The following is a 12616-nucleotide window of genomic DNA, read 5'->3' on the forward strand; positions in this document are numbered from 1 at the left end:
AAAACACATTGGTTTAAAACTAGAGATGAGCGCCTGAAATTTTTCGGGTTTTGTGTTTTGGTTTTGGGTTCGGTTCCGCGGCCGTGTTTTGGGTTCGAACGCGTTTTGGCAAAACCTCACCGAATTTTTTTTTTGTCGGATTCGGGTGTGTTTTGGATTCGGGTGTTTTTTTCAAAAAACACTAAAAAACAGCTTAAATCATAGAATTTGGGGGTCATTTTGATCCCAAAGTATTATTAACCTCAAAAACCATAATTTACACTCATTTTCAGTCTATTCTGAATACCTCACACCTCACAATATTATTTTTAGTCCTAAAATTTGCACCGAGGTCGCTGTGTGAGTAAGATAAGCGACCCTAGTGGCCGACACAAACACCGGGCCCATCTAGGAGTGGCACTGCAGTGTCACGCAGGATGTCCCTTCCAAAAAACCCTCCCCAAACAGCACATGACGCAAAGAAAAAAAGAGGCGCAATGAGGTAGCTGTGTGAGTAAGATTAGCGACCCTAGTGGCCGACACAAACACCGGGCCCATCTAGGAGTGGCACTGCAGTGTCACGCAGGATGTCCCTTCCAAAAAACCCTCCCCAAACAGCACATGACGCAAAGAAAAAAAGAGGCTTTTTACTGATATTTGGTGTTTTGGATTTGACATGCTCTGTACTATGACATTGGGCATCGGCCTTGGCAGACGACGTTGCTGGCATTTCATCGTCTCGGCCATGACTAGTGGCAGCAGCTTCAGCACGAGGTGGAAGTGGATCTTGATCTTTCCCTAATTTTGGAACCTCAACATTTTTGTTCTCCATATTTTAATAGGCACAACTAAAAGGCACCTCAGGTAAACAATGGAGATGGATGGATTGGATACTAGTATACAATTATGGACGGGCTGCCGAGTGCCGACACAGAGGTAGCCACAGCCGTGAACTACCGCACTGTACTGTGTCTGCTGCTAATATATAGACTGGTTGATAAAGAGATAGTATACTCGTAACTAGTATGTATGTATAAAGAAAGAAAAAAAAACCACGGTTAGGTGGTATATACAATTATGGACGGGCTGCCGAGTGCCGACACAGAGGTAGCCACAGCCGTGAACTACCGCACTGTACTGTGTCTGCTGCTAATATATAGACTGGTTGATAAAGAGATAGTATACTCGTAACTAGTATGTATGTATAAAGAAAGAAAAAAAAACCACGGTTAGGTGGTATATACAATTATGGACGGGCTGCCGAGTGCCGACACAGAGGTAGCCACAGCCGTGAACTACCGCACTGTACTGTGTCTGCTGCTAATATATAGACTGGTTGATAAAGAGATAGTATACTCGTAACTAGTATGTATGTATAAAGAAAGAAAAAAAAACCACGGTTAGGTGGTATATACAATTATGGACGGGCTGCCGAGTGCCGACACAGAGGTAGCCACAGCCGTGAACTACCGCACTGTACTGTGTCTGCTGCTAATATATAGACTGGTTGATAAAGAGATAGTATACTCGTAACTAGTATGTATGTATAAAGAAAGAAAAAAAAACCACGGTTAGGTGGTATATACAATTATGGACGGGCTGCCGAGTGCCGACACAGAGGTAGCCACAGCCGTGAACTACCGCACTGTACTGTGTCTGCTGCTAATATAGACTGGTTGATAAAGAGATAGTATACTACTAATATTATATACTGGTGGTCAGGTCACTGGTCACTAGTCACACTGGCAGTGGCACTCCTGCAGCAAAAGTGTGCACTGTTTAATTTTAATATAATATTATGTACTCCTGGCTCCTGCTATAACCTATAACTGGCACTGCAGTAGTGCTCCCCAGTCTCCCCCACAATTATAAGCTGTGTGAGCTGAGCAGTCAGACAGATATATAATATATATAGATGATGCAGCACACTGGCCTGAGCCTGAGCAGTGCACACAGATATGGTATGTGACTGAGTCACTGTGTGCTGTGTATCGCTTTTTTCAGGCAGAGAACGGATTATAAATAAAAGTGGTGGTCACTGGTCACTATCAGCAAAACTCTGCACTGTACACTACTGAGTACTCCTAATGCTCCCCAAAATTAGTAAATCAAGTGTCTCTCTAATCTATTCTAATTCTAAACGGAGAGGACGCCAGCCACGTCCTCTCCCTATCAATCTCAATGCACGTGTGAAAATGGCGGCGACGCGCGGCTCCTTATATAGAATCCGAGTCTCGCGATAGAATCCGAGCCTCGCGAGAATCCGACAGCGTCATGATTACGTTCGGGCGCGCTCGGGTTAACCGAGCAAGGCGGGAAGATCCGAGTCGCTCGGACCCGTGAAAAAAAACATGAAGTTCTGGCGGGTTCGGATTCAGAGAAACCGAACCCGCTCATCTCTATTTAAAACCAGTCAAATCTGTGGATTTGAAGCATCTCACATGAAAAGTGAACATGCTCTTGGACCTGGCCTGGACCAGGCGAGTGTCAAATTGGTGGTTTTTTTCTCAAAAAAGCCCATATCTGTTTGTCCATTCGGACAGGGCAGAGCTGCGGACTCGTCCCCAGTTCTCTCCCTAAGGTGGTGTCAGTGTTTCACATGAACCAGCTTATTGTGGTGTCTTGCGCCTACTAGGGACTTGGAGGACTCCAAGTTGCTAGATGTGGTCAGGGCCCTGAAAATATAGGTTCCAGGACGGCTGGAGTCAGGAAAACTGACTTGCTGTTATCCTGTATGCACCCAACAAACTGGGTGCTCTTGCTTTTAAGCAGACTTTTGCTAGTTGGATGTGTAATACAATTCAGCTTGCACATTCTGTGGCAGGCCTGCCACAGCCAAAATATGTAAATGCCCATTCCACAAGGAAGGTGGGCTCATCTTGGGCGGCTGCCCGAGGGGTCTCGGCTTTACAACTTTGCCGAGCGGCTATTTAGTCAGGGGCAAACACGTTTGTAAAATCCTACAAATTTGATACCCTGGCTAAGGAGGACCTGGAGTTCTCTCATTCGGTGCTGCAGAGTCATCCGCACTCTCCCGCCCGTTTGGGAGCTTTGGTATAATCCCCATGGTCCTTTCAGGAACCCCAGCATCCACTAGGACGATAGAGAAAATAAGAATTTACTTACCGATAATTCTATTTCTCGGAGTCCGTAGTGGATGCTGGGCGCCCATCCCAAGTGCGGATTATCTGCATTACTTGTACATAGTTACAAAAATCGGGTTATTATTGTTGTGAGCCATCTTTTCAGAGGCTCCGCTGTTATCATACTGTTAACTGGGTTCAGATCACAGGTTGTACAGTGTGATTGGTGTGGCTGGTATGAGTCTTACCCGGGATTCATAAATCCTTCCTTATTGTGTACGCTCGTCCGGGCACAGTACCTAACTGAGGCTTGGAGGAGGGTCATAGGGGGAGGAGCCAGTGCACACCACCTGATCCTAAAGCTTTACTTTTTGTGCCCTGTCTCCTGCGGAGCCGCTATTCCCCATGGTCCTTTCAGGAACCCCAGCATCCACTACGGACTCCGAGAAATAGAATTATCGGTAAGTAAATTCTTATTATTGGCACTATACCCTTTCCCGCCAGAGGTTAGGGCGCGTTGGGAAACACCCCCTAGAGTAGATAAAGCGCTCACACGTTTATCTAAACAAGTAGCGTTACCGTCTCCTGATACGGCCGCCCTCAAAGAACCAGCGGATAGAAGGCTGGAAAATATCCTGAAGGGTATATACACACATACTGGTGTTATACTGCGACCAGCAATCGCCTCAGCCTGGATGTGCAGTGCTGGAGTGGCGTGGTCGGATTCCCTGACTGAAAATATTGATACCCTGGATAGGGACAGTATATTACTAACTATAGAGCATTTGAAGGATGCATTACTATATATGCGTGATGCATAGAGGGATATTTGCACCCTGGCATCAAGAGTGAGTGCTATGTCCATTTCTGCCAGAAGAGCGTTATGGACGCGACAGTGGTCAGGGGATGCGGATTCCAAACGACATATGGAAGTATTGCCGTATAAAGGGGAGGAGTTATTTGGGGCCGGTCTATCGGACCTGGTGGCCACGGCAACGGCCGGAAAGTCCACCTTTTTACCCCAGGTCACCTCTCAGCAGAAAAAGACACCGTCTTTTCAAACTCAGTCCTTTCGTTCCCATAAGTACAAGCGGGCAAAAGGCCACTCATTTCTGCCCCGGGGCAGAGGAAGAGGAAAAAGACTGCACCAGGCAGCCTCTTCCCAGGAGCAGAAGCCCTCCTCTGCTTCTGCCAAGTCTTCAGCATGACGCTGGGGCTTTACAAGCGGACTCGGACACGGTGGGGGCCCGTCTCAAAAATTTCAACGCGCAGTGGGCTCACTCGCAAGTGGACCCCTGGATTCTGCAGGTAGTATCACAGGGGTACAAACTGGAATTCGAGACGTCTCCCCCTCGCCGGTTCCTGAAGTCTGCTCTACCAAAGTCTCCCTCCGACAGGGAGGCAGTTTTGGAAGCCATTCACAAGCTGTATTCCCAGCAGGTGATAATCAAGGTACCTCTCCTACAACAGGGAAAGGGGTATTATTCCACGCTGTTTGTGGTACCGAAGCCGGACGGCTCGGTGAGACCAATTTTAAATCTAAAATCCTTGAACACTTACATAAAGAGGTTCAAATTCAAGATGGAGTCACTCAGAGCAGTGATAGCAAACCTGGAAGAAGGGGACTATATGGTGTCTCTGGACATCAAAGATGCTTATCTCCACGTCCCAATCTACCCTTCTCACCAAGGGTACCTCAGGTTTGTAGTACAAAACTGTCATTATCAGTTTCAGACGCTGCCGTTTGGGTTGTCCACGGCACCTCGGGTCTTTACCAAGGTAATGGCCGAAATGATGATTCTTCTTCGAAGAAAAGGCGTTTTAATTATCCCTTACTTGGACGATCTCCTGATAAGGGCAAGGTCCAGGGAACAGTTAGAAGTCGGAGTAGCACTATCTCAGTTAGTGTTACGTCAGCACGGGTGGATTCTAAATATTCCAAAATCGCAGCTGATTCCAACAACACGTCTCCTGTTCCTAGGAATGATTCTGGACACAGTCCAGAAAAAGGTGTTTCTCCCAGAGGAGAAGGCCAGGGAGTTATCCGAGCTAGTCAGGAATCTCCTAAAACCAGGCCAGGTGTCAGTGCATCAGTGCACGAGGGTCCTGGGAAAAATGGTGGCTTCTTACGAAGCGATTCCATTCGGAAGATTCCATGCAAGAACGTTTCAGTGGGATCTTCTGGACAAATGGTCCGGATCGCATCTTCAGATGCATCAGCGGATAACCCTGTCGCCAAGGACAAGGGTGTCTCTTCTGTGGTGGCTGCAGAGTGCTCATCTACTAGAGGGCCGCAGATTCGGCATTCAGGATTGGATCCTGGTGACCACGGATGCCAGCTTGAGAGGCTGGGGAGCAGTCACACAGGGACGAAATTTCCAGGGCTTGTGGTCAAGCATGGAAACATCTCTTCATATAAACATTCTGGAACTAAGGGCCATTTACAATGCCCTAAGTCAAGCAAAACCCCTGCTTCAGGGTCAGGCGGTATTGATCCAATCGGACAACATCACGTCAGTCGCCCACGTAAACAGACAGGGCGGCACGAGAAGCAGGAGGGCGATGGCAGAAGCTGCAAGGATTCTTCGCTGGGCGGAGAATCATGTGATAGCACTGTCAGCAGTGTTCATTCCGGGAGTGGACAACTGGGAAGCGGACTTCCTCAGCAGACACGACCTTCACCCGGGGGAGTGGGGACTTCATCCAGAAGTCTTCCAAGAGATGGTAAACCGTTGGGAAAAACCAAAGGTGGACATGATGGCGTCCCGTCTCAACAAAAAACTAGACAGATATTGCGCCAGGTCAAGGGACCCTCAGGCAATAGCGGTGGACGCTCTGGTAACACCATGGGTGTACCAGTCAGTGTATGTGTTCCCTCCTCTGCCTCTCATACCAAAAGTACTGAGAATCATAAAAAGGAGAGGAGTAAGAACTATACTCGGGGTTCCGGATTGGCCAAGAAGGACTTGGTACCCGAAACTTCAAGAGATGCTCACGGAGGAACCGTGGCCTCTACCTCTAAGAAAGGACCTGCTCCAGCAGGGGCCTTGTCTGTTCCAAGACTTACCGCGGCTGCGTTTGACGGCATGGCGGTTGAACGCCGGATCCTGAAGGAAAAAGGCATTCCAGAAGAAGTCATCCCTACCCTGATAAAGGCCAGGAAGGATGTAACCGCAAAACATTATCACCGCATTTGGCGAAAATATGTTGCGTGGTGTGAGGCCAAAGAGGCCCCTACAGAGGAATTTCAACTGGGTCGCTTCCTACATTTCCTGCAAACAGGACTGTCTATGGGCCTAAAATTAGGGTCCATTAAGGTTCAAATTTCGGCCCTGTCGATTTTCTTCCAAAAAGAACTGGCTTCAGTGCCTGAAGTCCAGACGTTTGTCAAAGGGGTACTGCATATACAGCCTCCTTTTGTGCCCCCGGTGGCACCTTGGGATCTCAATGTGGTTTTGGGGTTCCTAAAATCACATTGGTTTGAACCACTCACCACTGTGGAATTAAAATATCTCACATGGAAGGTGGTAATGCTGTTAGCCCTGGCTTCAGCCAGGCGTGTCTCAGAATGGGCGGCTTTATCTTATAAAAGCCCTTACCTGATTTTTCACACGGATAGGGCAGAATTGAGGACTCGTCCTCAATTTCTCCCAAAGGTGGTTTCAGCGTTTCACGTGAACCAGCCTATTGTGGTGCCTGCGGCTACTAGGGACTTGGAGGACTCCAAGTTACTGGACGTAGTCAGGGCCCTGAAAATATATATTTCCAGGACGGCTGGAGTCAGGAAATCTGACTCGCTGTTTATCCTGTATGCACCCAACAAGCTGGGTGCTCCTGCTTCTAAGCAGACGATTGCTCGTTGGATTTGTAGTACAATTCAGCTTGCACATTCTGTGGCAGGCCTGCCACAGCCAAAATCTGTAAAAGCCCATTCCACAAGGAAGGTGGGCTCATCTTGGGCGGCTGCCCGAGGGGTCTCGGCTTTACAACTTTGCCGAGCAGCTACTTGGTCAGGGGCAAACACGTTTGCTAAATTCTACAAATTTGATACCCTGGCTGAGGAGGACCTGGAGTTCTCTCATTCGGTGCTGCAGAGTCATCCGCACTCTCCCGCCCGTTTGGGAGCTTTGGTATAATCCCCATGGTCCTTACGGAGTCCCAGCATCCACTTAGGACGTTAGAGAAAATAAGAATTTACTTACCGATAATTCTATTTCTCATAGTCCGTAGTGGATGCTGGGCGCCCATCCCAAGTGCGGATTGTCTGCAATACTTATATAGTTATTGTTACAAAATTCGGGTTATTGTTGTTGTGAGCCATCTTTTCAGAGGCTCCTTCGTTTATCATACTGTTAACTGGGTTCAGATCACAGGTTGTACGGTGTGATTGGTGTGGCTGGTATGAGTCTTACCCGGGATTCAAGATCCTTCCTTATTATGTACGCTCGTCCGGGCACAGTATCCTAACTGAGGCTTGGAGGAGGGTCATAGGGGGAGGAGCCAGTGCACACCAGCTAGTTCAAGCTTTTACTTTTGTGCCCAGTCTCCTGCGGAGCCGCTATTCCCCATGGTCCTTACGGAGTCCCAGCATCCACTACGGACTATGAGAAATAGAATTATCGGTAAGTAAATTCTTATTTTTCACATTATAACCCTGCACTCCGTACTGTCACATTATAACCCTGCGCTCTTTACTGTCACATATAACCCTGCACTCCCTATTGTCACATTATAACCCTGCGCTCTCTACTGTCACATTATAACCCTGCGTTTTCTACTGTCACATAGCCCTGGACTCTCTGCTTTCACATTATAACCCTGCACTCCCTACTGTCACATTATATGCCCTGCACTCCCTACTGTCACATTATAACCTTGCACTGTTTAATTTCACATTATAACCCTGCACTCTCTACTGTCGTATTATATGCCCTGCACTCTACTGTCACATTATAAACCCAGCACTCCCTACCGTCACAATATGGCCCTGCACTCCCTACCATTACATTATAACCCTGCACTCACCACTGTCACATTCTAACCATAGTTGCCGGCCTTTGGGGGCAACTAGGTCGGCACTGCGGGTGGCGTGTAATGGCCTGGTGTGTGGTGCTGGGGGTCTGAATATGCTATCCCGTCATCGTGGACCTGCCCCCGCTATACAATCCACAGTCCAAAAATATACTGGTTGGTGTGTCTGTTTGTGGTGGGGATTATAGATTGTAAATTCCACTGGGGCAATGACTGATGTGAATGGTCACATTTTCTCTGTAAAGCGCTATGTAATATGTGTGCACTATATATATATAACTGGTAATATATAATAATACAATAATAAATACATCCACTGGCTCAGAATTGTACAGAATGTAAATCATTCTCTGCTCTTTGTTCTTTAGATGCTCTGGGGGTCACTATGACTAAACCACTTATCGGAACACTGCGAGAGGACAATGTGACCATACCCTGTGATATCTCTGATGTTGGAGCAGGTAGAACTATCGCAGTGTACTGGACCAGGACATGGAATGGGAGCAGACATGAAGTCTATCATTACGCACCTAAAGAAACAGTATTCAGAGACGGATCTTACGTGGTGGAGAGTGAGATACACAGAGGAAACGCTGAGCTCCACATCCCGCGTGTCCAGTTCTCTGATGAAGGAGACTATACCTGCACTGTAATAGTCACCCCTAATTCAGTGGAAGGGAAAGCTACTCTGCAGGTGTCAGGTGAGTGTTAATAGAATTATATACACAGGTGTCTGTATCCACTCGCACAGGACGCCATGTTCAGACGGAGAAGCTGCACCGGTCATAGCGCTTGTGTAGGATCCGATGGTGCATCCGATTGTTTGTCTAAAGATGTTTCAAAGGTGCAGCTGTTCCGGACTCCGGCCCCTTGCCCAACACCTGCATTTCTAATGATATGTATGTCATTATTACACCCCGCAGTGGATGGGTCAGTTATATAGCAGAAAGATAACAGCCTCCTCCCCCCTCTATCTATTCACCTTAGACAGGGAAGATATACGCTCCCCAGTCACCACATCACAATCACTGACACCACAGAAAGCTCTGGAGAGGATATGGGGGCTGCTGTTCTTGATTTCCTTTATAACTTTGTAACACCGGAGACTTAGTTATGTAATAGATATAATAGTTATGGTATACTGTAATAATAGGCCATGTATTGCAGATGAATTGTAGATGTTACAGCTGTCAATCACCGCCGGCCGCCGCAGCATGTGTACGGGCGGTCGGACGACCGCCCCGTACACACACAGCAACGCGCCAATATATCGTTAGATATATTGGCCGTCGGCTGTGCTGCGCAGCCGGCGCGATACGTCTGTGAACGACTGAGTTCACAGACGTATCGCCCGTACACACTGGCCGACGGTCCCGCGATGTATCGGCCGTTCAAGAGAACGGCCGATACATCAACCAGTGTGTACGGGCCTTTAAGCCGGGTACACAGCAGGACAATGGCCCTCATTCCGAGTCGTTCGCTCGGTAATTTTCATCGCATCGCAGTGAAATTCCGCTTAGTACGCATGCGCAATAATCGCACTGCGACTGCGCCAAGTAATTTTACAATGAAGATAGTATTTTTACTCACGGCTTTTTCTTCGCTCCGGCGATCGTAGTGTGATTGACAGGAAATGGGTGTTACTGGGCGGAAACACAGCGTTTTATGGGCGTGTGGATAAAAACGCTACCGTTTCCGGAAAAAACGCGGGAGTGGCTGGAGAAACGGGGGAGTGTCTGGGCGAACGCTGGGTGTGTTTGTGACGTCAAACCAGGAACGACAAGCACTGAACTGATCGCAGATGCCGAGTAAGTCTGAAGCTACTCTGAAACTGCTAAGTAGTTTGTAATCGCAATATTGCGAATACATCGGTCGCAATTTTAAGAAGCTAAGATACACTCCCAGTAGGCGGCGGCTTAGCGTGTGTAACTCTGCTAAAATCGCCTTGCGAGCGATCAACTCGGAATGAGGGCCAATATCAGCACGATTTGCAGTATCGGAACAACAAATCTTGCATATCATCTGATGTGTATGCCTGATTGTGTGCTCCCGCCGTTCACATGTGACATCTTCTAGTTGGTCATGCTGGTCTACTTGGCCAATCAGAAGATATCTTGTGCAGACAGGTGCAGTGTAATGAATGACAGAATGAGATGTAGTTCTGTTGTTCATTACATTGTGTGTACAGTGTGGCAGTGTGTACTGGCAATCTGGCATGGTCTGGGCTGATGGAATTTTGGCCCAACCATCGTCTTGATTGCCCGTTGGCCTGATGTGTACCTGGCCTTAGTATCACTGCGCTCGTGTCAGACTTCATTACTGTAGACGCTCCCAGTGAGGATTCATATGCAAAGTGAGTGATAGGAAGGGAGTGTTTGGGGTGGTAATAGGGAGTTTCCATAAAAATGCAGGAGTGATGTACGCCTGCTGTAAATTGAGTGTATATGCATTAGATGTCAAATTGTGCACAAGTTGCTGCTTTGTGTGTGCAGTTCAGCAACTGCGGCTACTTTATGTGCGGTTTTTGGTGTGCAATTGCAGCCAACTCTCCATCATGGCCAATGCCTGTATGTAATAGCAATAAATGTACATTTCATGAGCCATGGTTGTGTTCACAAGAGTTACCCAGCCCTGTAGGCATGGAGCCTCTGTCACCATCCGGCCTCTAGCTAGTAATACCCAGCAAGCACAGGTAGATTACAAATACACTTATCAAGGGAGAGACCAAACAGTCAGATTGTATAGCACAGAGAGAGGACAGCAATGACTGTGCTACATATAGTGTCCCAGACATTCTCCCAAACTATTCTCAGCATCATAGCATCCTCCACATTACCCAACATGGAACACCCACCCTCATCCGAAAGATCTTCCAGGTCAGAAGCCCACCTAGGTTGGTGAGATGCCAGACCAGAACACCACAATGTAACATTTATGTAAATGATCTGTTGATATGTACCCAGTACTCTCTCTATTAAAATACCTAGAACCCTATAGGCCTGATTCAGGGTTGCATGTAGCGGCGATGCTGGATGCAAGCGACCATTGATTTCAGTCTGCATGTACGTGCGAGTCGCAGTGCGTATGTGTCCTGAAGTTTACGGCTCTAAGACGCAGATCGAAAATGTGCGCAGAAAGATGGATTTTCAGTGGGCGTTTCTGGGAGGTAACAGGGGCGTGGCTAGCATGATGTGGGTGCCTCACGGCAATTAAAGGCTCAGTTGCACACAGGTCAGACAGCAAAGTTGCACCTGCCTGGGGTAGATGCGATCTTTGATGCTGCAACTGAGGGTGCAACGTTGATGCGTCTTAAAACGTTCCCGTGACGGAATAGCTCCAGTGCCAGTGGGAATCTCACAGAGTTGGCCCGTCGGCTGCCATGTCGTCCCGATACACATCATCTTAGTGTGTTTCTGGCATAAGACGTAACAGTAAGAAATGGGTGTGCAGCACGGGAGTACTACCAGGCGCCATATGTACAGATGTGTATGAAGAATACTGTTACTGAGTCTTGTATTCAGGTACTATTAAGTCTTGTGGTGCCTCCCCTGTTCTTGTGTGTACAGTATATATACAGTATAACACCTAGCTTCCGTACATCTTTTCCTGTACAGTCCGTACTGAGTGTATGTCTTGTTGTGCAGCTCGTCCATCTGCTTCGCTGACCCCAGGAGAAATCAGCGTCCTGCTGGGAACAGAGAGATCAGTCATGTGTGCGGCCACCAATTACTACCCCCAGCCTGTGACCATACGCTGGTTCCGACACAATAAAGGCTCCCCTGGCTGCGTGGCCTTGGATCGGGGAATCTGCACCGCTGACCCAGTTACTAATGGAGATGACACGTTTAATGTTACCAGCCACCTGACGTTACATCCTACATCTATGGACGATGATGGGAATGAATATTCGTGTATCGTGTCTCACAGGTCTTGGAAGAGTGACCTAGTGAGGACTCTTACTCTGACAGTGACAGGTAAGTGAGTCTTAATAGTAATCAGCTTTGTACACAGCAGCTCAGAAACAACTGTCACGTTGTAACAAGTGATAATAAACACCTGACGAAATAATATGAAATGTGGAAAGACAAGTGGCATAAGCTCAACGAGACGTGAACATGCATGTAGATGGTGACACTAAAACTATTGGATGATCATTGTGAAAGTCTGAGGTATTGATACAGGGCCTAATTCAGTAAGCATAGCTAATTAGCAGAATTTGCTATATTTTGGAGTGCTGACCGACCCCTCCCCCCCCCCCCCCCTCAACAAGCAGAATTTGCAAACATATCGCAATTTCTGCTTGTTAGCAGAATTAGGCCCACAATGCGAATTTGTTGAGATATTGTTTCTTTTTCAGGTGGAACCATGGGTCATAAACGTGACATGAGTGGCAAAAGGGAGCCATTGGTTTTTGCCCGAGAGCATGGCCATAGCCTAGAGGAGGTGACGGCGTTTGTTGGTGTTCTCTCGAAGATAGTGAGTAGTATCAATCTACAGTGGAAGAAGCATGGACATCAAGAATC

General features: G+C 47.6%; 1 protein-coding gene across 1 annotated transcript in view; it reads left to right on the forward strand.

The window, feature by feature from the left end:
- Positions 1 to 12616, forward strand: part of LOC134968631 (uncharacterized) — a 99731-nt gene that overhangs the window by 27030 nt on the left and 60085 nt on the right. The window contains exons 3-4 of the mRNA XM_063944163.1: positions 8462 to 8794; positions 11738 to 12067. Of these exons, the coding sequence (XP_063800233.1) occupies positions 8462 to 8794; positions 11738 to 12067 (663 nt within the window). The remainder of the gene's footprint in view (positions 1 to 8461; positions 8795 to 11737; positions 12068 to 12616) is intronic.

Source organism: Pseudophryne corroboree, chromosome 11, assembly GCF_028390025.1.
Source record: "Pseudophryne corroboree isolate aPseCor3 chromosome 11, aPseCor3.hap2, whole genome shotgun sequence".
Taxonomy (NCBI): Eukaryota; Metazoa; Chordata; class Amphibia; order Anura; family Myobatrachidae; genus Pseudophryne; species Pseudophryne corroboree.